Source organism: Cervus canadensis, chromosome 28 (genome assembly GCF_019320065.1).
Source record: "Cervus canadensis isolate Bull #8, Minnesota chromosome 28, ASM1932006v1, whole genome shotgun sequence".
NCBI lineage: Eukaryota > Metazoa > Chordata > Mammalia > Artiodactyla > Cervidae > Cervus > Cervus canadensis.
The window spans coordinates 48378122-48405728 of record NC_057413.1 but is presented as its reverse complement, the minus strand read 5'-3'; the positions used below and the strand labels follow the sequence as shown (position 1 = coordinate 48405728).

At 38.1% G+C, this 27607-nt stretch overlaps 1 protein-coding gene, 1 long non-coding RNA gene and 1 other non-coding gene across 5 annotated transcripts in view; 1 reads left to right on the top strand and 2 right to left on the bottom strand.

Annotated features, from left to right (window-relative positions):
- The first annotated feature begins 494 nt into the window (after nucleotides 1-494).
- Nucleotides 495-14965, top strand: LOC122429541. Its single transcript, XR_006266055.1, has 3 exons — nucleotides 495-508; nucleotides 9372-9392; nucleotides 14807-14965. It is a non-coding gene; the product is annotated as an uncharacterized LOC122429541 (long non-coding RNA).
- POLH (DNA polymerase eta) overlaps nucleotides 1652-27607 on the bottom strand; it is a 28013-nt gene continuing 2057 nt past the window's right edge. The window contains exons 2-11 of one of the 3 annotated variants that reach the window (XM_043449939.1): nucleotides 26202-26342; nucleotides 25561-25695; nucleotides 23760-23977; nucleotides 13967-14136; nucleotides 12050-12153; nucleotides 10763-10882; nucleotides 10045-10168; nucleotides 9233-9298; nucleotides 5376-5545; nucleotides 1652-3491 (exon numbers count right to left, since the gene is read on the bottom strand). In XM_043449939.1, the coding sequence (XP_043305874.1) occupies nucleotides 2600-3491; nucleotides 5376-5545; nucleotides 9233-9298; nucleotides 10045-10168; nucleotides 10763-10882; nucleotides 12050-12153; nucleotides 13967-14136; nucleotides 23760-23977; nucleotides 25561-25695; nucleotides 26202-26338 (2136 nt within the window). In that variant the 5' untranslated portion in view covers nucleotides 26339-26342 and the 3' untranslated portion in view covers nucleotides 1652-2599. Of the gene's footprint in view, nucleotides 3492-5375; nucleotides 5546-9232; nucleotides 9299-10044; nucleotides 10169-10762; nucleotides 10883-12049; nucleotides 12154-13966; nucleotides 14137-23595; nucleotides 23978-25560; nucleotides 25696-26201; nucleotides 26343-27607 lie in introns of those variants that run through there. The other 2 variants (XM_043449941.1, XM_043449942.1) reach the window with 2 other exon arrangements.
- On the bottom strand, nucleotides 4874-5007 carry LOC122430210. Its single transcript, XR_006266288.1, has one exon. It is a non-coding gene; the product is annotated as a small nucleolar RNA SNORA64/SNORA10 family (small nucleolar RNA).

Here is a 27607-nt window from a genome sequence, read left to right as displayed (position 1 = left end):
TCGAGGATCAGAGAAAAGCGAAACCCTTACGCTGCTAAGCCCTAATGGGGGGACAGAACCCATCTGACCCCCCGTTCACCCTGCGTCCTCTCCTCTCCCCCACTTGGGGTCAGTGTTCCAGTGCTGTGAGTCGCGTATTCTGGCTTGGTTTGCATAGTTCTTTAAGCAGAATAGAAAGTGAAACTGTCACCTTTCCAGCTAAGACAGGTACCCACCCTGTACTTGAGTTGGTCACAGGGTTACCTAAGGAGGCTACCTAAGGAGGCTGATGACTGCCCTGTCAGAGATTTGGAGATAAGCGTGCCAGCTATGTAGTGATGGGTAGAACTTAAGAGACATGGCAGTCTGATCCTCACTCTTTTCCTAGCAATGCAAAGTGAAGTGAGGTTCGTAATACAGTCTAAACTGACTTTTTGGAGCTGAAGGCTACCCACTGAAACCTGTCTTCTTCGTTTGTGTTCAGAGTACCTGACTACCACATTCTATGTGTGGAGAAATATGGCTCAAGGTTAAAGTCCAATGCAAAAAACAGGGACTACATTTGCAGTACTGATCCTTGCAAAAGAAATTTAATAATAAATGTGGCCTATGCTCCCAGGGGTATTCTGCCTTCAGAGCATTCAAGTGAGCCTCCCTATCATTCAGGCTTAGCTGCCCTTTTTGGCCACACCGCACAGCGTGAAGCATCTGTTCCCTGACACCAGGGATCAAATCTGCACCCCCTGCAGGGGAAGCACAGTCCCTTGGCTGCTTTTTAAATATTGCTGGTTTAACTGGCTACTAAGAAGCCTGTGGTTGAAGAACTTCCTACTGGTGTTGGGAATTAAGAACCCTTTACTTCCTTCTGTACAGCTGCTCACAAGCCGCTATGAGGGAAGGCTGCAGTCAGCGTGAAGGTTCTACAGCTCTTTCCCAACACTGGCCTTTGCATATCTGTCTGCTGTCCCCTCCATGGGCTCCTCACCAGTATGCGGGGGCAGGGCTGGCATCCCCAAGAAACCAAGGTGTGCTTCCGGTGTGGCCTTGTTGGTTCTTTGCTAGTGCTCCCTCTCCCCTCCCCCCAGGACCGCTCCTGACCTCTAGAAGGCCATTGGAACCAAAGTTTCTACCACAGTGCTTTTCTGTATGACTTCTTCCTGTCTACTGAAGTGTTAACAATTTGTTCAACTTGATCTGTACAGCACCCAAAGGAAATTTCTTTTCAAATTTCTCCCTAGATTAAGAAAGGAAGTTTTAGAAAATGATACTGAGACATCTCCACAAAGTAGTGAGGCACTCTGCATTGATACAGCGCTGAGAAGGATGAAAAAGTGTATAAGTAGTCTGTACATTTTGTGTTAGTTCCCCTAACCCTAAAATTTTCATTCTGTATATCCGTCCAATGAATATTAAGCACCTGTTGTGTGCAAAGCACTGTGAAGAATTTTTTTTTTTTCCATTTTAAATATTTATTTGGTTGCACTGGGTCTTCATTGCAGCATGTGGGATCTTTAGTTGCAGCATGTGGGATCTAGTTGCCCGACCAGGGACTGAACCCTGGGCCCCCTGCACTGGGAGCACGGGAGTCTTAGCCACTGGACCACCAGGGAAGTCTCTGTGAAGAAGTCTTGCCTTTAAGAAATCTACAGATCTAGTAAGGAAGAGCCGTGGACATGGTAAGTACTGTCTTTTATTAGATACTTAACTGCCACAAAAGTGGAAAGGATTTTTGAAGGAAGAACTAATTTGCTAGACACAGTGGTTTTCAAATGTTCCCCCTTCAAACTATAGGTACCCAATTTATAAATAAGCTAAAATAAGCCCAGAAGTACTGGTTTGAGTACATGTACCTTAGCCCCCATCACTCAGTTCACCTTCAGCTGGCTTCTCTGTGTAATCAACATGTCTCACATCAGAAAAGCCACAGCTGACTTTCTATACATAGGCAGAGTAAGTATACAGTAATATAAACAGACAAGTGCAAAAAGCTACAATAATTCATTTAAAACCCTAAGCTAATCACACTTGAATAGGAAAGAGCTGAACAGGGCGGTGACCCTGAAGGCCCAAGCACTTCCCTCTTAAATGTGTATTTAGGGTCTAAGGAAATGACATTGCCCAGAGGATAGTTATTATCTTCTAGATCAAATTCATTTCTCAAGTTCATTAATACACAGATTCAGCAGGGGTGGGGATAAGGCTGAGATTATGTTTAACAGGTTTCCTTGTGCTGCTGCTGCTGCTGCTCCTCAAAGTCACACTGGGAGTAACAAGGTCCTGGACAAGGTCTTGAGGACATATTCCAAGAGGCAAAGCCAGGTTTGGAACCAGATCTCTTAGGCTCAGAGGCTCAGGCATTCTAAACTGACACTGCTTCCCTAAAGACTAACAATTAAAAACTCAAAACAGTTATGATCTGAAAGATGAGTTTTTACATCCTTATCAGCAATAGGATTTGAATCCATGCCTGTAAAGAGATGGGAGCCTTAACTCAAGATCTGGATTATTTTTCTTATTAAAAATTTCATGAAGTTATAAGTCTCCTTGAGAAGTGAACATACTCCCACCTCCCAGGTTACAGATAAAATATTAACACCCTGCAGCAAGCCTGAGGGCAGCACTAGTGTGTTAATGGCTTAAAAAATGATTCCAGGGTCTGCATGCCCTCAGGCCTGGACCGTTTATTATTGGAGGCCAGAGGGCTTTTGGGATTTCTTTTGCTTTGAGGAGAACTGGCAGGAACAACCTGCGGGTTTGAGGAGTGGGGCTGCAAAAAGGAGTTCTGTAACTCCAATGCAAAGTGATAGTCCGAGTGTTCTGGCATGTCCCACACAGGTACCAGAGAACCACACTTCTCGCAGGGCACTTGGTCCTCAGCAGCCAGAAGACTGGAGGTTATAGTTGCCTTCTGAGCCATCTCCAGAGCAGATGTGGAAGTTAAAGAAGCGTGGCTACTGAGGCTATTCTGGGCCAAATCCATCTCTGTGGGAGTTGTCTTGGGGGATCCTAGCTTCAACATCTTTTCACAGTTAGGGGCACAATCTGGATTCTCTGTTGGAAAATAGTTTGGTAACTCTTTAGGACTAGACTGTGGCTTCTGTGGAGGGAAGAAAACTGAAGGATTAGTGAGTTGCTTTTGCTTCAGAAGCAGACTTTTCTGGTTAAAGAGCTCGGTTCCTGTAGTATGATCGCTTTGAAAAGGTAATGAGGGCTTGGATGGTGAATTGCTCATGGGGGCCTGTATAGTGGCAGTAGGAGAACAAAGTGAAGCTTCTTTGACTTTCTGCTTTTCTGTGGCTTTCTGGAAGAATGATTCCAGAGAAGTGGTTGCTTTCTTAGGGGTTGTCACCGCTGGGCCACTTCCCTGGGTCTTGGCTTCTGAACTGGTGATTGGCACTTTTGGCAGAGAACTTGGGTCACTGCTCAAGAAGATGGTGATGTCTGGACCAGGTGAAGGGGTAGAGGAACAGAATTTGGCAGCACAGAGGAAAAGCATTATAATGGGAGGGGACCTGTATAGAAAGTGAAAGAATAGATTAGCAGCAGGTCACAGTAAGTTTCTAAATGACTGGAACCCTGGTTCTGCCACAAAAGGGGGTATACTGGGTTCAGCGGACCTGGAATGGGTGGAGAATCTGCCATTCTAACAAGTTCTCAGGTGATGCTGATGCTGCGGTCTAGGACCACACCCTGAGAACCACTGGCTTTGGTGAACACCCAGCAAGTAGGATGTGTAAGTTGGCTCCCCTGACAAGTGGGTTTACTGTTTTCATGATACTGCTTCACAGCTGCTGAAATTCAGGGTTGAGGCAAGACACTATCTAGAGCTACCAAAAAGTTTTAAAATATTCAGACTGGAAAGACTTCAAGAAAAATGCTGTATACAGTCTTCTGTTTTTAAACAGAACCTGAACTCTGATAGATTTTCAACTCTGGAATTTATCTAGAGGATGAAATTTCACAACTGCTTTTGATTACCTCGCCTAGTCTCAGAAATACTGCAAGAAATTTCTGTCATAAAGTTCCTCATTATATCTCATTACCCAAATAAATTTTCACAGAAGTTGAATTTCAGAAGATGAAAATGTGCTTTTATATACAGGTTTAGTCCCTCAATGAGGTAAAGGGTCAATGCTATTTTAAGATTATTATGACAGTATCTCACTATTCTCTTTCATGCTTTGGGAGAGTCTTATAATCAGATACTGTTATGCTTCCCTGCCAATATATTTTATACTGTTGGTGAAATTTATTATAATCTGTCAGCTTATAAGGTTTAATGTGAACATAGTATCACAATTATCATTTGGTTCAGTAAAAGCACTCAATATTTGAAAATAAATAGTCTTCATTCTTAGAATAATTTACTTCTCATTAGTCTTTGTAAATAACAAGTATGCCAAGAAGTAAGTATTCAAGTCAGTCAGTCTTCTAAATATTACGAAGACTCTAACTTTAGAGAGTAATATATTCAGATAAGCAATAACTTAAGATGGCTAACTAAACTTTCTTTTTATAATCTCAAATGTAGATCTATAATAAACAACCAGTTTATCTTTCTCACATATTATTAATATATTTACCTTGTGAATTTGGAATACTTTTACAATTTAAGAGGCTATGTTAAATAATGATAGGATTCCAATACTGAAAATCATTGCTATCTGAACAGTAAATTAACACACTCCCATACAAAGCTGATTATTTTTAATGGCCAGCAGAAGTGAAATTTATTATTATGACATTTGGTATTACACCAGTGGAGCTTGTAACTGAGTTGGGATATGAGATAGAGATTACTGGTAAATACAGGTCATTTTCATTATCAAGGAGAATGATTTTTTTTTTTAAGGAGAATGATTTTTTTTTTTTTTTTTCTCTTTTTTCACACATGGTCTGTTGCGCCCCTCAAGGCAAGACTGGCCACCAGGAGGCCAATCTGAGATCCTGAGGAGATCCTTCCTCTCTCTCCCCTTTACGAAAGTCACACGTGTGACGCCAAGTGCAACCATGCAGAGCTGAGAGAGTAGGAGAATGATTTTAAAAGACAACAATCAGACAGTTGAGAGAGAAGTTCTCTAAAACTTGGAGTTCTGCACTCCCAGGTACAACTGGTTGTTCCCCTGACTATAACATAATTTTAGTATCAGAAAGGGTAGTATTGGTTCAGTCTGCCTCTCACCCCGGGGTACTGGAAGGCACCAAATGTAGACAAAGAGGCTGCACCATGTATCTGGTATTTCTACTGTGTTCTCTCCCTTAACACATGACCACCCCTCTCTGTAACAGGTCCTGCTACAAAGAACCTACCCCAACTGGAAAGCTTATATACTCACTAATTTTAAATAAAGACAGGGTATGAGTCTCAAACGAAGATGAGCTAGAAGGAAACTCACCATTCAGTCTGGGTTCCTGAAGTGTTACAGTTCCTGATGGTAGCAAATGCATCATGGCTCATCTTGTGAGCATTGTAGTGGGTGAGGGCACAGCAGCGTCGCAAGCTGCTGAGACGCCTGTCTCCTTGTATGCGCATGCTCACGACCAGCTGAGTGGCCACCCTGTAGTTCTGTGGGTGTAAGAGGATTGAGACAGAACTTAAAGTTACCTTGAGCAGCTGGATTCTAATACTGAACTGTGAGAGAGAAAAGAATCAGGGTGGCAGAATGGTTTGGAAATAGGGTTTAATTTTTAAAATATTTGTGCTGTTTCTAAGTAACTGGAGAAGACATAATTTGGGTGATGGGGTATGAGAATATCTAGGATATTTTGACAGAATAAATGAAAATGGTTTCTCCTAACTGTTCTTTTGTGGTGTCCATGCAGGAAGATTGTACAAAGGTCTATAGTACTATATTCTGTGACCGAAGGAAGAGTTCACGTAAGTCATTGAAAGGGGGTCAGGATTGAGTAGTGGATCTCTTCTTTAACCTCTCTGATGCTCTCATACTCAAGAAGTTTCTACTAGCCCCTCCTTACAGCCCATCTATAGAAGATACACAGGTAGTGAGCTTGCCTCTAGAAAGCAAGATCACTGACTCACTTTTCAGTGAAATATAAGTATATGAATCCTGTTGATGCAAAGCAAACTAAGAAAGTAAGGCCAAGAGGCAATAAGGTGACAAGTATACACAGGGACTCCTCAAAATCAAAAGATTCCAGTGAGAAGAAATATACTTAAGACAAATAAACCGAGAGTAGCAACTAAGTTTTAGGTAAAAATACATTTTGTATTTTTGTGGATTTTGTAAATACAGCTTATTCAGGTTTGTATATATCTCAAGAGAATACAAGTCACAACTACAAAGAAGTCCTTGTTGACTAAAACCAGTTAACTATAACTGTATCAGGCACTATCTAGAGATAAAGGAGAGAACAAAATAAAGTCCAGGCCCTGGAGGATCTTATCGTGTAGTAGGAGCTACATATAATAAACAAGTAGGCCTGTAATAGAAATGACTACAAAGTGCAATGGAAAAAAGCAGAGTAAGGCAGAGAGTGACAGAGGCTGCTGGATATGATAGTGGAACTGGTGAGGAAGTGAAGGTGAAGTTTACTTGGTGTGTTAAATAAACGGGGAAGAGGCCAGCAGAGTGGAGGCTGTTAGTGGAGTAAGTGAGGGGGAGATGACAGGACAGGAGGTCAGACTATCAGAGGATAAAGAGATGAAAACGGAGCGACACCTAGTGGGCAACATCAAATAGGCCCATAGCACAACCTCTTTATGTTACCTACCGAAGAACAGAGACCAAATTGCCAGCCTTTGTTAGATCACAGAGAAAGGAATTCCAGAAAAAACATCTGCTTCACTGACTACGCTAAAGCTTAGACTGTGTAGATCACAACAAACTGTGGAAAATTCTTCCAGAGGTGGGAATACCAGACCACCTTACCTGCCTCCTGTGAAATCTGTATGCAGGTCAAGAAGCAACAATTAAAACAAGACATGGAACAACAGACTGGTTCAAAATTGGGAAAGGAGTATATCAAGGCTGTATATTGTCACCCTGCTTATTTAACTTCTATGCAAAGTACATCATGCGAAATGCCAGGCTGGATGAAGCACAAACTGGAATCAAGATTGCCGGGAGAAATATCAACAACATATGCAGATGATACCACTCTAATGGCAGAAACTGAAGAGGCACTAAAGAGCCTCTTGATGGGGGTGAAAGAGGAGAGTGAAAAAGCTGGCTTAAAACTCAACATTCAAAAAACTAAAATCATGGCATCCGTTCCCATCACTTCATGGCAAATAGATGGGGAAAAAGTGGAAGCAGTGATAGATTTTATTTTTTTGGGCTCCAAAATCACTGCAGATGGTGACTGCTGCCATGAAATTCAAAGATGCTTGCTTCTTGGAAGGAAAGCTATGACAAACCTAAATAGCATATTAAAAAGCAGAGACATGACTTTGCCAACAAAGATGTGTATAGTCAAGGCTATGGTTTTTCCAGTAGTCATGTAAGGATGTGAGAGTTGGATCATAAAGAAGGCGAAGCACTGAAGAATTGATACTTTTGAATTGTGGTGCTGGAGAAGACTCTTGAGAGTCCCTTGGACAGCAGGAGATCAAACCAGTCAATCCTAAAGGAAATAATCCCGAACATTCATTGGAAATACTGATGCTAAAGCTGAAGCTCCAATACTTCGGCCACCTGACACAAAGAGCTGACTCACTGGAAAAGACCCTGATGCTGGGAAAGCTTGAAGGCAAAAGGAGAGGAGGGTGGCAGAGGATGAGATGGTTAGATTCATCTCCATTGAGTCAGTGATGCTAACTCTGGGAGGTAGTGGAGGACAGAAGAGTCTGACATGCTACAGTCCATGTGTTGCAAAGTTGGACACGACTTAGTGACTAAACAAAAACAACCAAAAAACAAACATTTACCACCACTTCCACTAAAGGGGGGCAGACAGTTAATTACAGATGATTCCTGATAGTATGTAGTTAGTTGATGTTTCAACAGAAGAGGACACATCAAGCAATACCATCAGGAAAATGAAAAGAAAATCCACAGAATGGGAGAAAATATTTGTACATTATATATTTGACAAGGGATTTGTATCCAGAACATATAAAGAAGTTTTAAAACTCAATATAAAGAGACAACTCATTTCAAAAATGGGCAAAGGATCTCAACAGGTATTTCTCCAAATAAAATCAGAAAACAGTCAATACGCACCTGAAAACCATTTTATACCTAGCGACTAAACAACAAAGATATAGAGAAATTAGAAGCCTCTTACATTGCTGGGAGTATAAAACAGTGCAACGACAGCCTGATGTGCTAACAAACAGTTACCATGTGACTTAGTATTCTACTCCTAGGTATATATACAAGGGAAGTGAAAACATGTCTACATAGAAATCTGTACATGAATGTTCACAGCAACATTACTTAAAAAAGCCAAAAAGTGGAAACAACTCAAATATCCATTTACTGAAGAATTGATAAATAAAATGTGATATATCCATTCAGTAGAATATTATTGTCATAAAAGGAATAAAGGACTGATAGATGCTACAATACACGTAAACCTTGAAAATATGTTAAAGATTTCAAGCCAGTCACAAAAGGCCACATATAAGATTACTGCACAGATATGAAATTTCCAGAATACTAAATCTATACAGACAGAAAGCAGACTAGAATTGCCTAGGGCTGGCGGAATAACTATTAGTGGGTACAGGATTTCTTTCTGGGTTATGGAAATGTCTTTAAATTGATTATAGAGTAGTTGAACTCTGAAATATACAAAAACTACTGAACTTTATACTGTAAATGGGTGAATTTGATGGTGTGTGTATATGTGTGTGTATATATATATATCTATAGGTTTTTTTAAAGAGAGAAGATAAACTAATCATATGTTTAATCTTTGCCTTAAGATTGTCTCTAAAACTGAATACTTCATCACATGGACTGTGTTAAAACAATAATTTACAGTCCAATCCCTAAATGTCCTGCTTAACAGTTCTGTACTCTAATGAAGATCTATTGTATATTCAGAGTTGGAGTAGGATTTAGATAATATACAAAAATGTAAAAGCAAATGGTAATGAAGGAGACAGGAGTAGTCAGTAGTTCACAGATCTAGGTTTTTGAAAATCATATTGAGTTTTACGGCAGTTTTATGGGAAAAGATAAAAGATATCTTAACATTTTCTAGCTGCTATCTTTTTGTATCTTCTTTCTACTCCATACTGATATTTATATCCCAAAGCTCACCCAAGCAATAAAGAAAATCTTACAGCATTTCGGTCCTTGGTTAGTCTCTCCTCTAGTTCCTGGGCTAATTGCAAAAGCCACCATTGTACCTAAAAAAAGTATTGAGATTTTAATCTTTCATTTAAAGACTAGGTTTATTACAGAACTCTCAGATGGCGCTAGTGGTAAAGAACCTGCCTGCCAGTGCAGGAGACATAAGAGACATGGGTTTGATCCCTGGGTTGGGAAAATACTGGAGGCATGGCAACCCTCTCCAGTATTATTGCCTGGAGAATCCCTTGGACAGAGGAGCCTGGCCAGCCACAGTCCATAGGGTCACAAAGAGTCAGACATGACTGAAGCGACTTAGCACACACAAATGATCATTTTGTTCAGTTCTCCCCAAAATGGAAGTGTGCAACAAAGTCTCCCCCATAAGGATCACCAGATGATAGAAATCTTCAGAACTCTGACCTGCCCTAATCTAGTTTTTACTTTCTTTTCTTGCTGGCATGCAATTAGGTGAACTTCAGGCATGTTCCAGCTCTGAGAAAAAAGACACAAACTTGAGGCACGATATCCTGGCTTCCTAAGTTTTCATCCATTGGAGTAATTTCATCCAATGGAGTAATTCCATTTCAAACTTCAGTCAGTTCCATTCTATTTCTTTTCAGATGAAGAAAGGAAAAAAAATAATAAAAATCCCAAGTGAAACTCATCAATTTTCAACACAAAACCCCTTCTGTTTCCTACATATTTTACAACCTAAAGGTTCCACCTAAGTTTGCACAGCTACCAAAACCTACCCACCAGTTCCCTTAAAAGAGACAATGTTCTGTCAGGAATGTCTGCCCACCTGATCCCGAGTAGACAGAGCTGTTTTTCCTGGGAAGTTCTTGCCGCAGCCAATGGTTTTGGTTATTGGCCTGGGTTTAACTGGATCATGTTCAATCCCCCGGCACATGGCATATAGCCAAGATCTAATAAAAGCAACACAAAACTTTAAAGTGAAGGCAAATGACTATTCTTGTTAAAATACCTATATTATACTAAACCTTTTATCCCTTTCATGAAAAAAGAAAAATCTATTCAAAATTAAGTACATCACAGAATCTTGCCCTTCCCCATGAATTCCAGTATGATAAACTGGCTCAGAAGAATAATTCTGATTATGCTTTCTAAGGTCAAGTCATCATTTCTATTTTTGGAAAAGTACCAACCAAATTACAGGATTTCACATCCCCAAGCTTTTTTGGTACTTATTAAGCCTAAATACAAGGATCTTAAAGGAATAACAGCATCTTAGCACACATATATGTTTATAACTAAGCTTCAAAGTAAGAGTTCCTTTCTACCAACCTAGTTAGTTAGGTACATGAAGGGAAAAAAAAAAAAAAAAACACTAGACTGATAGCCTATAGTGATCTAATATTTTAAAGCAAAAGGATCTACGCAGTTACCTCAAGGAGTGAATGTTAACCTAATAGGTGTAGATTTTACCTGATGCTTTTGTCTACATTTGAATTTAGTGTATCCATAAAAGTTACGACTGAACAGTTTCAGGAATCACTTACCCATTCCTCTCCCCAAAATGACTCTGGAGCTGGGATTCAGAGAACTGGGTCAGCTCTCCCATGTATTCTATCCCCAGGATTTCAATGACAGAGGCCCCTAGTTTTCCTCCAAGCTTACGGCTAACAAAAACAACAAAAGACAATACATTTGTAACTAACATCATCAATAGCTAGTAAGCAGTAGATACAAAACATTTTTTCTGTAAGCAGCTCTCCAGAAGATTCAGGGAAAATGACAACACATACTGGTCCTGTAAATTACTGATTTTCTAGAATAAGACTAGATGACTGGGAAATTCAATACTCTGGGAGTTAGGGCCTAGGAAGAAGAGTAACCATAGCATAAACACAAGGGTAAAGTCATTAAGTGGTTATCAAATCAACTGTATATAAAATTTTCAATTGTATAGGATCTACTGTCCCATTTATGGATTCAAATTCCACCTCCCAAAACAAATCCTTTCAATAGCTAAAACCTTTTGTATTTAAGAATATAGTAATTTTTCAGCCTAGCCTTTGAGATGTCTAATAATCTGTCCTTAACCTATCTGTTCAGTCCTTTTTCCATTACTTATTTTCCTCAATATGGTCCTAGGTCATGTCCTGTTCACTGAAAATACCTTATACTTTCCCCTTTTGTGTTTAAAACATTCTCCAAATTGGTTTTTCTCTTATATTCTCATTTGACTCCAAATTGTGCCAAATCTGAAAACAAAATCCCATGCCCTTTTTATGTCCTTCTCAGATGACTTTTATGAACTTTGGCGACTCCCTGTACAATTCATTTAGCAGTTCCATACAGTCTTGATTACAGAACTTTCACTATTGCTTTGAACAGCTATATTTTGTCCCTTCAGCAATATTACAAGCCCTTGTCAAGGACACACAATTGGTATGCACAGCCTAGTTATTAATTTTATTTGGGAACAATTCAGTAGCCCTGAATGGCTTGCTATGATATTAGAAAAAAGGAAAGAATTAAAATTCCTATTTGTTATTTAGTAATAAGTTTTAATAAAAAACCTAGAAGGAAGTTAAACATATGGCTAAAAATCAGTTCTTTTTTTAAAATTCAGGATTAAGTATCTTCCACAGATAATCTGGAGTTGAAGGTTCATTAAGAAAAGAAATCTCAGTGTGTTTGCAAAATTTGGGGTCATCTCCCTCCTGTCTCCATGGTACCTGTTTTCCTTGGCTCCAATTCTTCAGGAACAGAAGAAACTACAACCAGAGAGGGCCTTCACATAGATAGAGGAGTGAAATCTGAGGTGCTCCCTGAATACTTACATTTTGCCAATAGGCATTTGGTTGAAGAGTTGTGGGACTGACCCATGTGAGATCAGGGTCTGCCGGTTGGGCTTGTTTAATCCACAGGCCAGTTTTGCCAGAACCTGGAGCATGGAAAGCGTAAAAATCTCATTACTGTCAACACCCACACACGGTGAATATTAATATACACACATACCCACATTCACACACAAGGCACAGCTTAAGGGCTGTAACTGGTGGTTTCCACATTAAAAACAAAAACAGAACCAGAAACTCAAGACATCTCCAAACCTGGGTGTCCAACAACAACCACAGTGGAAATCATGACCCACTATCATTATCCTCATTGTTCTTCCCACATCTTCCATTCTCAGTTTTCCTTTAGTAGTTTTTTCCACCCTCATCTGTTCCTTAAGGTTCTCCTACTTCAAGAGGGTAAAGAACAAAGAAGCTACAGAAGAGACTTAAGAGGCATTATTTAGTGTGTTCATATGAAAATGCTAAAACAAACTCATTTTGCTCTACCCCACTTAAAGACATTTATTGATTAATGGTCAGTCCATTTTAAGTCCCAGTTTAATACAGGTTATCATCATTTAGTATCTGTGAGAAAGACTGGGCTCAAAATCATCATCCAATAGCAAACATCTTCTTATACTAAATAAGACTTCAAAATGAAAAACACCCATGAGAAGTCTTTTCAAAGAATAAGGTACTTCAGTGGTATCATTTCACAAATTATAATTGGTAGGAAAAAATATAAAATTACCTCACATTCATGGGAGAGATTCTCTAAAACTTATACTAGGTCATATTTAGTTTAAATTACTACACTGAGATTTTTGTTTCCTCTCCCTCTACCTATCCAGGAAAAAACCTCCCAAAACTCTACTAGGTAATTTGGCAACTTTCCTCTTCTTGGGAATTCCCTGGTGGTCCAGTAGTTAAGACTCAGTGCTTTCACTGCTGAGGGCCTGGGTTCAATTCCTGGTCAGGGAACTAAGATCCCACAAGCTGCACAGTGCTGAACTTTCCTCCTCTTGAGGAAGGGAGAGAAGGTAGTAACCAGGGAAAATCAGCTACCCCAATGACTAAGCCTAGACCAAAGGGGATGAAGATCCCAGGGCCAAATTGTACTTTAATTAGAAAGAATAGAAAAAAGCAGAGAATACCTAGGTAACACCACAGAAGAAGTGAGATAATACTAGAATATTCAGCAAGTAAAAAGAAAAGGAATAGGTTCATATATAAAATAAGACTAGCCTTTTTTTTTTTTTGGCCACACTTCCAGGCTTGTAGGATCTTAGTTCCCCCAACCAAGGATTGAACCCAGGCCCTGGGCAGTGAAAGTGCCAAGGTCTAACCACTGGATCACCAAGGAATTCCCACCTCCTTCTTTCTTTGGATAGTTCAATCATTAAGGAAATATTGTGGCTACAACTATGTAAATAACCATTTCCAGCAAAATTTCCAGCCTGTTTCTTAGGAAAGTACATGTGCAACATCAATTCTCACGTTGAAGAATTACTTAGGTTTTTGTCTTCAATGTGAAGTTTAAAGAGGAACCCATTTCAAAGATGTGTAATGGTTTAAATGCCCCACTCAGGGACTTCCGCTGGAGGTCCAGCGGTTAAGACTTCTCCTTCCAACATAGGGGATGTGGGTTTGATCCCTGGTCAGGGAGCTAAGATCCTACATGCCTCAAAATAAAAAAAAAGAAAAACATAAAACAGAAATAATATTATAAGAAATTCAATAAAGACTATTAAATAGTCCACCATAAAAAAAAAAAAAAAATCTTAAAAAAAATGCCCCACTCCTGTCTATCCCGGCTATGTTTTATTGTTGTTTTTTTAAGTTTGTGTTTGTTTCTATCCCTGTGTTTAACTATAGATATATCTGTGTTTCTCTTTGAAATCTACTATTAGCCTTTACCTTATTGTGTGAAATCCCAGCAGAACACTGAAAACTGGTCTGCCTCTCTATGACTGCTCGCATTTCTTCCACAATCACTGCTCCCATAGTGAGCTGTAGGTCTGGGGAGCTGGTGCTTTCAGTCTGAAGAGAGTCAAGCCACTGCAATAAGCCTTGTTTTCGCCTTTCCTCTGAAAAAGTCGAGAGGTCACAAGTAGACATTTTTTTTAAATCAGGGTTTTATTTAATTGTGTAATCTAATGCAGAAATGCTTAGATTTCAGGTACTTTAGATATGTTTTTAGAAGACTACTCAGTATCACAACAGAGATAAATTTCTCATACCAAGTCCAGCAGCCTTAATTTCCAGCCTAGGCTGAACCTTGTAAGCTCCAATAACCAACAAATATTTTGTATTGTCTTTTATGAGCAATGATTTAAAAGTACTTCTGTTTTCTCTCTCCAGTTTTGAACTTTCTTCCTCCAATTTCCCTTGCATGCCACCAAGAATTCTATTAAGTTACTCAATTAGAAATTATTCAGAATTAGCTCACACTTCAGTATAAACTTAAGTTAGCACATCTGTATTTTACAGGCTGGTTCCAGTTGAATAGCTTTAATCTAATCAGAGCCGCTAGAAGATTTATTCTCTTGACAAAAGTATTTAAATTAGATGTAGCTTTGTACTTAGAGCCTTGAAAATATCTTATTATCCAATTTAGGACTAGTGAGTTTTGGAAAAACATTTTAAAAGCATTATTTAACAAGAAAGTTAAGAAATATACACATGCTGGTTTAAAGAGGCTTAAGTGAGGGCTTCCCTGATGGCTCAGTGTTAAAGAATCTGCCTGCAATGCAGGAGACGCAGGAGATGTGGAAAATGTGGGTTTAGTCCCAGAGTCGAAAGATCCTCTGGAGGAGAAAATGGCAACTCACTCCAGTATTCTTGCCTGAAAAACCCCATGGACAGAGGAGCCTGGCAGGCTGCAGTCCAAAGGGTTGCAAAGAGTCGGACATGACTGAGCACACACACACAAATGAACTATGAACAAGGCAAGAAGATACAGGGTATCTTGAAGAGGTAGAGTGAAGGTTCATATATATGAGACTAGGAGGAAGATGACCACATAGAAGGAAGTATTTTTCAACTATTTTCCAGCTGCTGTTTCTCTCCTTTGCTAACCTGTCTTCCTCCTCTAATGCCCTAACTGTGGATACTGAGCAACATTCTTCTCTGTATAGATACCTTTTCTCTCAGTGAACTAGTACTGGCTTACGTTTCAATTTGCTTATGCTGAGTACATGCAAATCTTAAGCTCCTTCCCCAAATTCTTAAAACTTTAATCCCTTATTTCTACCTCCCTACAGAAAAAGTCCTCTTGAATTTTTCACTAAAGTATCAAACAAAATGTTACTAAAGTCAATCTTTATATCTTCCTCCCCAAAGGTTCCCTTTCCCAAACAACTTCCTGTTTCTCTTAAAGGTTTAAAATCTAATATTGACTTCTTTTCTTTTACTCCCCTTCATTGTAGTTATCTATGGAGAAGGAAATGGCAACCCACTCCAGTGTTCTTGCCTGGAGAATCCCATGGACAGAGGAGCCTGGTGGACTGTAGTCCATGGGGTTGCAGTTGGACACAACTGAGCAACTAACACAACAATTGCAGTTATCTAGTTACCAAGGCCACTTCAGCATATTCCACATATCCATTGCAACTCACCCTATTTTATTCATATTTCTTCCATTCTTGCCTGTGCCACCTTAACTTTTGCTTTGTTTTTGGCCACACCAGGGATCAAACCCGTACCCCCTGCTGTGGAAACAGTCTTAACCACTAGATCATTAGGAAGTACCCATAAATTTAGTTAGCTCTTAAAATCAGGTAGTGTTGTTTTACAAATTAGTTTTTTCTAAAACTGTTTGACTATTCCACATCCTTTGCATTTCCATATAAATTTTAGAATCAATTTGTCAATTTCTATAAAATCCTACTGGGATTTTGGTGAAAATGCAACAAATCTGCAGGCCAGCTTAGGGCTTGACCTGCATATATGTTGAACTGTTTTTTTCCACATATATTGTTAGATATATTTCTAATAATTTCATGGTTTTAATGCTGTTGCAAATGCCACTGCTTTTTAAATTTCAACTTCCCATTTTAGATTTTAATATATAGAAATATTATAAATTTTTGCACATTGACTTTGTCCCCTGCAACCCTGCTAATCTCAGTTATTCTAGGTTCTTTTAGTGGGGGTGGGGGGCAGGTAGATTCCTTAGGATTTTCTATAAACATGGCCATGTCTCCTATATCCTTCTTCCTTCACATCTTTTATTTCTTCTCCTGTACTGACTGCATCATCTTGAACCTCTAGTACAATGTTGACTAGAACTGTCATAAGAATGAGCACTGGTCATTTGTGCCAAAACTTCAGGATTAAACTGATAAACTCTAGCTATGGTCCACAACGCTAGGATCCATAACTATTAATACAAAAGAGAAGTCCCTATACTGATAACTGGTGTACCTTCTTCTGTGCCATGAGCTGATTAGTGCCTTCCAAGCTCTGGTGGCTCAGATGGTAAACAGTCTGCCTACAATGCAGGAGACCCGTTCAATCCCTGGGTCAGGAAGATTTCCTGGAGAAGGGAATGGCTACCCACTCCAGTATTCTGGCCTGGAGAATTCCGTGGACAGAGGAGATAGAGGGCTACAGTTCATGGAGTCGCCAAGAGTTGGATGCTACTGAGCAACTAACACTTTCACTTTCAAGCTCCCTCTGGCTGTTCGCAGAATTTATCATCTTGTGGCTATACGACTGAGGTCCTTCTTTCTTGCTGGCTGTCAGCAGAGAGCAGCTCTCAGAGCATAGACATGCGGGGTTTCTCCAAAGGCCCTCTTGCAATATGGCAGCTTCCTTCTTCAAAGCCTGCAAGGAGTCTATCCCAACTCCTACAGCTCTCAACTTTGGCAGCTGATATTTTAAAAGTTTTTAAATATTAATTTATTTTTATCTTCTTTTTGTTTCTTTTTGGCTGAGCTGGGCAGCACATGGGCCAGGGGATAGAACCCATGGCCCCTGCAGCGTAAGCGTGGAGTCTTAACCACTGGACTACCAGGGAAGTCCCTGACAGTTGATTTATAATTTTTTTATATGAATACAACTACACAACTGTTTCTTGTTATATACATTCACGTGTTCAGTATTTGCTTAGAAAGAAATGAATTAAGAGGAAGCAAAGGAGAAAACAAAGGAGTTCTTTAGCTAACACAAATCAGTTACAAAGAAGTCCCAAAGGGAAAGTTTTCACTCTGGCAAGTTCTGAGTATTATTTTTAAGTAATCATACTGCTTAAACTTCACACACACACACAACTATTTCAGAAACAGAAAACCCAAAGTTGCAAATGGGTGAATAGGACCCATTAAGAGACAGGATGGTAAAGCTGAATGGGAACTTTAGTATCAAAACATCACAGATACCTGGATTGTTTTCCTAGCTTTGAAATATGTCACATTCATGAAAAATAATTTCTGGGAGAATATATACACTTAGATCAGCTAATTTCTGTTATCAGATTTTTTCTGGCTGCACACATCATATGAAGACTCAGGAGTATGAGATGAAATATCACCATAAATCATTTCCTAGACACTGTATTATTCTGAACACTGTAAATAATAAGATGTTATCACTGCACCTGGAAGCTTAATATTTAAACTGGACACAATAAAGCAACTTGTTTCTTCATATACAAATACCTTTTTCCTCATACAGAAATAAGACTTAAGACACTGGCATTTCATAGAAAAACGTTAATAAAGATAGGTATAGAACAACCATTTGAGTTGAAGTAACATTTGACCACCAACAAAGGTATGCACCATCATCTTCACCAGAGAGCTCTTCAACAATGAGTTGCCCCCCACAAAACCAATGTAATGTATAATAAACAGTTCTTATTCTGAACTATGTAGGTTTTGAGAGGGTCTGCAAATCTGAAAACTGCATGCAAAATTGTCTTATATGTAGGTATCCCATTTTTCTGAGACAAGAAAGGGTCCATAGCTTTCAACAGGTTTTCAAAAGGGCATACAGTCTTCAAAAAAAAAAAAAAAAGCTTAACAAATTATTTGAAATATTATAAAAGCAAAACACAACCATACAAAATCTGAGATACAGCAAAAGGAGTCCCAAGAAGGAAGTTCATAGCAATACAGGCCTTCCTCAAAAAGAGAAGAAAAGTCTCAAGACTTCCCTGGCAGTCCAGTGGTTAAGATTCTGGGCTTTCACTACAGGAGGCACAGATTTGATCCCTGGGCAGGGAACTAAGATCCTGCATATCACATGGCATGGTGAAAAAATTTTTAAAAAGAGAAAAGCCACAAACAATAAGATGTTGCAATATATATATTTGATAATGATTCATATCCAGAATACATAAAGAAGTCCTATAGATGAATGAGATAAGACAACCAAGAAAAATGGGCAAGTGCTTAAACTGACACTTCATGAAAGAATGGTCATCACTTACAAAAAGATGCTCAATTTCAGTAACACCAGGAACATGCAAACTAAAGCCATAACATGGTAACACCATATATGATATCACAATCATCAAAATGGTTAAAACACAAAAGAGGAAAAAGCAAGGGTTGACAAAGATGTGGCACAACTAGAACTCTCATATTACTGCTAGTGGAATTATAAATCAGTACAACCATTCTGGAAAACTTTTGGGTATATCTACTAACACTGAGTACACACAAACTAAAGCTGAATACAGGCAAACCCCACAACTGAGCACGTCAGTCACATGCTCAACAGAATGCATACATTTGTTCACCAAAAGATATTTACAAAAATGTTCATAGCAACTCTTGTTATTAGTGGTCCAAAACTGGGAAAAAAAAAACCCACAAAATATCCATGGTAAATTGTGGTATATTCATACAATGTAATACTACACAAACCCAACTATATACAACAAAATGGATGAATCTCACAATGTTGAGTGAATGAAGCCAGACTCAAGTATATACTGCATAATTTCAATTTTATAAACTTCAAAAATAAGTTAAATAGAAATCAGGACAGTTGTTATACAGGAGGGAGGGGAGAGGACAGAGAATAACTGGGAGGGCAAGCAAATGTGGCTTCTAGAGTTCTGATGTTTTTTGATTTGGGTTCTATTTATACAAGTGGATTTACTTTGGAAAATCATTCAAGTACACTTACATTTACACACTTTATGTGTATTATATCAAAGTTTAGATGAGAAAGAAAAAGGGAAACCTACTGGATTCCAGATTTCAGAAGAAGCAGAAATAATCGTATCATAAAAATTACAATTTAAAAGTTACTAAAAGGTATGTGGAGAATAAAGTAGGACACAAATGAACTATCTATAAAACAGAAACAGACTTAGAAAACATAGAGAACAGACCTGTGGTTGCCAAGGGCAGGAGGCAGGGATGGATTGGGAGTTTGCAATTAGCAGATACAAACTATTACAATACAGAGAATGGATAAACAACACGGTCCTTCTATATAGCACAGAGAACTATACCAACATCCTGTGATAAACTATGATGGAAAAAATATGAAAAAGAAATATATATGTCTTAAAGAATCACTTTGCTGTATGGCAGAAAATAACACATTGTAAATAAACTATACTTAAACAGGGCTTCCCTGGTAGCTCAGTGGTGAAGAATCCCCCTGCCAATGTGGGAGACACAGGTTCAATCCCTGGTTGGTCAGAAGCAGCAAGGCCCATGTGCCACAACTACTGAGCCTGTGCTCTAGAGTCTAGGAGCCACAACTACTGAAGCCCCTGTGCCTTAGATCCCGTGCTCTGTAACAAGAGAAGCTACCACAATAAGAAGTCTGTATACCGCAACTGTAGAGTAGCCCCCACTGGCCGAAACTAAAGAAACCCCACATGGTAATGAAGACCCAGCAGGGCCAAAATTAAAAAAAACTACATTTCAACAAAACGCATTTTAAAAAATAAAAATCACTAAAAGGTACATAAATGAAGACCTTAAAAAGCTGGCGAAATGTTTATAGATGGGATAATTTACCACTAAGATACTATCCTTTCTAAAAATGTGAATTGAGAGGCTTCGCAGGTGGTCCAGTGGCTAAGACTCTGAGCTCCCAATGCAGGGGACCCAGGTTTGATCCCTGGTCAGGGAACTAGATCCCACATGTCGCACCTAAGACCCAGTGCAGCTAAATAAATAAATATTAAAAAATAAATAAATAAAAATGTGAATTCAATGTAACTTCCAGAATTTCTTGAGGAATTCAACTAATGTATTCTAAAATATATATCAAACAATAAAGGCCCATAAATAGCCAAGCAATTTTGAAAAACAGAAGTAGAGGGAAGTCCTTATCAAATATTATAACATACCACAAACTAATAAAAACAATGTGTTTCTGAAGCAAAAGGAGACACTAATGGGCTATTATAGAAACAGACTCACATATATGAGAAGTTGAGAAAAATGGATTATTAATAAATAACTATTGGGAAAACTGACTTTAAGAATAATTAAGGTGGCTCCCTACTTTAAATCAAATAAAACGGTAAACTCCATGTAGTTGAAATACCTAAAAATAAGCTATAAGGCAAATTGAAGAAAACATAGAAAAATGTCTTTAGGAACATCTGGTAGAAATGGATGTCTAAAATGAAATTTAAAATGCACAAACCATAAGGTGAAAAATGGAAGGACTAAAAGAATTCATTCAACAAAGTACAGTATAAATAAAGTTAATGGATGACAGACCTCAGAAAAGATGTTTGAAGTGTCAAAAACAGACAAGGAACCTACCATTAGGATACAGGAGACTTCTCCCCCAACAAAAAAGGGCAGGAAATCCAATGGAAAATTGGGCGATTATAAATAAACAAACTCATAAAAGTAGAAACTCGACTGGCTAACAAGTATATGAAAAAAAGCTCAACTTCAATTAGTAGAGAAATATAAGTTAATTCAAGCCCCAAAATATAAAGTACACCTTTATAGCTGTTACATTTTAAAATATTAAGTAATACCAATTGCTGGTGAGGATAGGGAGGAAATGGGAACTCTTGCGTACTGTAAGGGGTCAGGCAAATTGTTACAGCAATTCTGGAAAGCAATTTGACAATATTTAGTGAAACTATGTGTATACCCTATGATCTAGCAATCGCACCTGAAAATACTCAGAGAAACCCTTGCATAGGTCCAAAAGAGGATTAATAAGGACATTCATCATATAAACAGAAGGGTCTGTAAACATAGTAGATCCATACCATAGATTATGCTGCAATTAAAAGCAATCAATTGGGCTTCCCTGGTGGCTCAGTGGTAAAGAATCTGCCTGCCAATGCAGGGGACACAGGTTTGATCCCTGGTCCAGGAAGATCCCACATGCTGCAGAGCAACTAAGCCCATGCGCCACAACTACTGAGCCTGTGCTCTAGAGCCAGGAAGCCCCAACTACTGAGGCCTGTGCACCCTAAAGCCCATTCTCCACAACAGGAGAAGCCTCTTCACTGAGAAGCTCGTGAACCACAACTAAAGAGCAGCCCCCGCTCGCTGCAACTAGAGAAAAGCCCACGCAGCAATGAAGACCCAGCGCCCCCCCCACCAAAAATAATTTTCTAAAATTTTTTCTAATAATTTTATCTAATAATAAATTTTTCTAAATAATTTTCTAATAATTTTCTAAAAATCAATTACACATAAATACAGCTACATGGGTAGATCTATAAAACCACCAATGAAAGAAAATTAAAAAGAATGAGATCTATAATACCATAACACTATCTTGTAATTAAGAAACACAAGTTTTTTTTTTAACATTGTTTGACAGCAAATTAATGCAGTTTATATTCAAGTGCATCTTTTTTAAAAACTTTTAAAAGTATAGGTGATTTACAAAGTTGTATTAGTTTCAGGTATACAGCAAAGTGAATCAGTTATACATGTCTCAATACCTATATCCACTCTCTCTTTTTTATATTTTTTTTCCATATGGGCCCTAACAGTACTAAGTAGAGTTCCTGGTGCTACACAGCACGCTCCTGTCATCTATTTTATATATAGTAGTGTATATATATATACATGTCAGTTACAATCTCCCAATTTATTCCTCCCTTCCTTATCCCCTGCTAACCACAAGTTTGTTTTCTACATCTCTGACTCTACTTCTGTTTTGTAGATAAGTTCATTTGTACCTTTTTTTTTTTTTTTTATTCCACCAAAAAAAAAAAAAAATCAATTTTTTAAAAATTTCACATATCATGTATTTGTCTGTCTGACTTCCTTCACTCAGTATGACAATCTCTAGGTCCATCCATGTTGCTACAAATGGCATGATTTTGTTCTTTTTTATGGCTGAGTAATACTCCTTTGTATATATGTACCACATCTTCTTTATTCATTCCTTTATTGATGGGCATTTAAGTTGCTTCCATGTCCTGGCTATTGTAAATAGTGCTGCAATGAACACTTGGGTGCATGTATCTTTTTGAATTACGGTTTCTCTGGCTATATACCCCAGAAGTCGGATTGATGGGTTATATGGTAGTTCTGTTTTTAGTCTTTCAAGGAACCTCCATACTGTTTTCCATAGTGGCTGTACCAATTTACATTCCCACCAACAGTATACAAGGGTTCCCTTTTCTCCACATCCTCTCCAGCATTTTTATTTGGAGATTTTTTGGATGATGGCGCTTCTGACCAGTGTGAGGTGATACCTCATTGTATTTCTGATTTGCATTTCTCTACTAATTATTGATGCTGAACATCTTTTCACTTATATGTGTGCTTTTAAAACTTTAACACAAGTTTTAAAAGGACACATTATATAAAAAGCCCAAGTTTTAAAAGCACACATTAAGTCAGAGAAAGACAAATACTGTATGTTATCACTTATATGTGGAATCTAAAATATAAACAAATGAATACAACAAAACTGAAACAGACTCACATATAGAGAACAAACTAGTGGTTACTGTGAGGAAAGGGAAGGGGAAGGGTTATGGATTTCAGAGTTACAAACTATTGTGTATAAAATAAATGATACAGAACAGGGAAACAGAGTCATTATTTTATAATAACTTTAAATGGAATATAATCTATAAAAATATTGAATCACTATGTTGTACACCTGAAATTAATAGTAAATCGACTATACTTTAAAAAATAAATGAAAAATGATAACAAATTATCAAAATAACTAAACAAAAATAATTAAAAGCACATGTACAAAGCAACACTGTACAATTTGTACAGACACATACATATTTAAGACCATCTGTCAGTGAGTGCCAGAGGGTTTGTGGGGTAGGAAGGGTGTGAAGGGAATCACTATGAAGAGGAAAAGGAATAAAATTAAGTCAAATAAAATGAGAGGCCTTGAGCAGCTCACTGATGACATCATCCTGTGAGTAACTCAACTCCCTGTTTTTGAGGTCCCCTTAATAAAGCTCACCCTTCTTATGAACCACGTTATAATAATATAAATTAACCTACAAACAATGGAAGTGCTCAGTCAGCCTTCTACTGATAACTTTAACCTGCCCTAGTTATGCTTAAGGAGAAACTTGATTTTACAGATTTCACAGCTTCTCAATATCCATATACCTGGAAAGATAAAGAGAATTTGTCTATCCTTCCATGTGAGTCCTTGAGATTCATTCACGTTGCAGGTTAAGTTTCCTTTCACTGAATCCAAGAAGGAGCAGTGTGGCCAAGCAAAGCAGGCTCCAGAGGCAGGAAGCAGAGCGATACTGATGCTATGGAAGTACCTTTCTCAACAGTCCCTTCTGCTGGTGTAGGCCCCTGGGGAAACCCTTCAATGCAGGTGGTTGGCAACAAGTCTGCTGAGATAGGCTGATTTTGGAGCTTTTGTAGTCTCTCTTGCACAGCACTGGTCAGGTCTAGATAAGCCTCATCAATGCTGCCACGTTCCATTACAGCAAAACGAGACATTACCTCCATCACTTCCATACTGGCTTCCCGGTACCTAAGAGCATGATAGCATAATATACTCACATACAGACCAAGGAAAGGATGCTCTTATGCAGTAGTTGGGGTTCCTTCATAGACTTGAGTAAATTACTCCAAGATATTTTTATAAATACTTGAAAAACTTAGTGTATATATATATACATACATGTTTCTGCAAGTCATATTTTTATTTTTATAATGTGGCATCTCAAGTTAACTATTAAAATAATTTTAAATTATCCAGGTCTTAATAATTTTCTGGTCTATAAACATATGCCTAAATTTTTTAAAACTGCCTTTGTTCATTACTTGATGAAGATTTTAAGGGTAAAATAAATGATCCAGTATAAAGTGGGCAGCATATGGCTTTTCAAAATCACACTCTGAAGTCAACTATATTTCTGGGACATAACACTGTCTTTCCCAACCAGCATAAAATTCTATTCAATGCAATGGAACATATATCCATTAGCTAAATTAATTCTACTTTAGAGTAACAGTATTAATCTTCAGTTAAATCTGTCTCCTTTTCTGGCAATAATTCCAATGTGAGGTTGGCCATATATGACACTCTACTTTTAGACTTCTGAAAGGTGAAATCAGGAATATCTCAAGTCCCAAGTCAAAGCATGATCCCTACACACACCACCACACACAGTATAGTGTACTGTGAGAATGTAGAGATATGAAAAAAAGTTGAATCCTCAGTCTTCTACTTCTTAGCTATATGAACTTAAATTATTCAACCTCTCTAAACCTGCCCCTCATCTGTGTGCGTGTGCGTGTGCATGTGTGTGTGTAGGAATGAGTGGGGAGGGGGTGGGGTGGATAATACTAGAACTTACCTTATAACGATGTGAGATTTAAGAGACACTGCCAATGAAAAATGTCACACGGTGCCTGGCATATGACATATGTTCAACCTATACTAGCTATTAGGATTCAATATATACTAGAAAGAAACACTTCATGTTTCTCATGACCTTGACACTTTCAAAGGGAACTACTCAGTTGCTTTGAAAACATCTCTCAACATCTCTACTAGGATTCAATATATACTAGCTATTATAATGGTGGGGGCTTGTCTTGGCTATGCCTATACTAATGTCTGTTCTGAGGCCAACTTTCTAAAATCTTGGGGGAGAGAGCTCAGTTCAAAACAGAGAAGGTCAGCACCTCTGAATCTGTTCAATTCTGGCAAATAATTCTAGATATTGCACTAGAATGTGAATCTGACTCAACAGTTCTCTGGGAAAACTCTTTTAAGTTTCACAATCAATTTAATAACTTCAAACACGTCAGACTTTTGACCTGAGAACATTGGAACTGGTGTTAAGTTTTAATTACAATAACCAATTTTTAAACATTTAAGGAACTGAAAAGGTATTAAGAGTAGATATTATTATAGATAATAATGATTCTCAACTGTTCCTAAAACACAATATTAAAGTCTGTTTTCATGTCACACTAAAAAGTTGGCTGACTGAAGGGAACCTTTTCAGATGTCATTTACACAAAACAAATTAGAAAACATCAGCTCCTAGCCTCATGAAATGCTTCCAACTCCTCCACTCCCCTTAAACCATCTTCTCTTCTTACTTGGCAAGGTTAGCTTTTCCATGGAGCTCACGAACTTGTACCAGTAGAAGATCTGGACATAACTTCTTAGCATCATCTGCCCACATGTTTCTAGTGACCCCAAATGCACGAGCTTCATAACTTACTGCAACTATTCTAAGGTTAGAAAAAAAAGGGGAGCAAAAACATTACATGATCATAAGCAAAAGTAATTAAAATTTAGCATGATGAATAGGTTATAAACATAATAGAAACTTTTTGCTCACAGATGCTACTGTTTTTTTTTTCTTAATTTTCTGGCCATGGAGCAAAAATATTACATGATCATAAAAATTTCACATGATCATAAAATTTCACATGACAACTAGGTTATAAACATAACAGTAGAAACTTTTTGGCCACTGATGCTTCTACTATTTTTTTTAAATACTTTTTGGCCACACCACAGCATATGGGATCTTAATTCCCTGACCAAGGATCAAACCCATACCCACTGGAGTGAAGTCTTAACCTCTGGACTGCCATGAAAGTCCCACTGATACTACTATTCATTCTCAAACACAGCAGTTCAGAACTCTCAAAAATAGGACCTAGCATAGTGCCATGTATTCTCAGAGATTAAAACAGTAGTTTAGAGTTATAAGAATAACTATGATACATACCCACCACCCTTCCATGCTGTGTACTGTACAACTGCACAAGGTTTATTCCTCAAATGAGGATTTTGCCGCTGTTCCACTTGAACGAAAAAACAGTCCATGTCCACTAGAGCAACTACCCGGTCTCTTCCATCAGTCATTTTTCTGTAAGACAATATATTATGAACAGTTAGAAAGGATATTGAATCTAAATCACCAAAGAAAACTGTATTTCCATTCTTTCACTGTCAAATTACCATAAGCATGGGAGCATGGAAACTAACAAGAATGAAACAGGCATTTTCATATACTGCTGGCAGGAGAATAACAAATTGATACAACAACTTTAGAAGGATAATAATATTAAAAGCTTTAAAAAATACCCATTTCCTCCCAAAGAACTGAACACTTTACAAAAGATACTCAGATTGTCAACAGGCACATGAAAATGAGATCAATGTCATTAGGCATAGGGAAATGCAAATTACATCTACATCAATGCAAATTGCATGTACAAATGCAAATTACATGTACATCAATGCAAATTGCATGTACAAATGCAAATTACAATGTACATCAATGGTGGGATAAAACCAACAGTTAATCTAATGGACAGACAAATTTCAAATATAAATTCAGGGTAAAGAGAAGTACAAAATAATATATAATATCAAAGCATTCATGTGAACTTTAAAACTTTTTATTTTGAAAAACTTTTAGACTTAGAGAAAAGTTGCAAATATAGTAGGGTTCTCCCATACCAAGTTTCCCCTAATGCTACATTTTACACAGCACAACTATCAAAACTAAAAAATGAACATTAGTATAATATTCACACTACAAACTTAACTTGAATTTTACCAGTTACACCCATTAATGTCCATTTTTGGTTCCAGAATCCAGCTTAAGATCCATTCTTAGTCATCACATCTCCTTAGTCTTCTCCAATCAGTGCCACTTCATGTTTCTCATGACCTGGACACTTTCAAAGGGAACTACTCAGTTGCTTTGAAAACATCTCTCGATTTGTCTGTTTTCCCTTCTTTTTTTTTAATAAATTCTTTTTAAAAATTAATTTTATTTATTTCTGGCTGTGTTTGGTCTTCATTGTTGCTTGTGCTTTTCTCTAGTTGTGAGTGGGGGCTACTGTCTAGTCACAACGCGCACTTTGCACTGCAGTGGCTTCTCTTGTTGCGGAGAACAGCCCCTAGGTGCATAGACTTTAGAAGCTGCGACTCCCGGGCTCTAGAGCACCAGCCTAATTGCTCTGAGGCATGTGGGATCTTCCTGGGTCAGGGATCAAATGCATGTCTCCTGCATTGGCAGGTAGCTTCCTTACAACTGAGCCATTAGGGAAGCCCTGATGTTTTCTCTTGATAAGACTGAGGTTATGCATTCCAGGCAAGAACACTGTGGAAATGTTCTGCTTT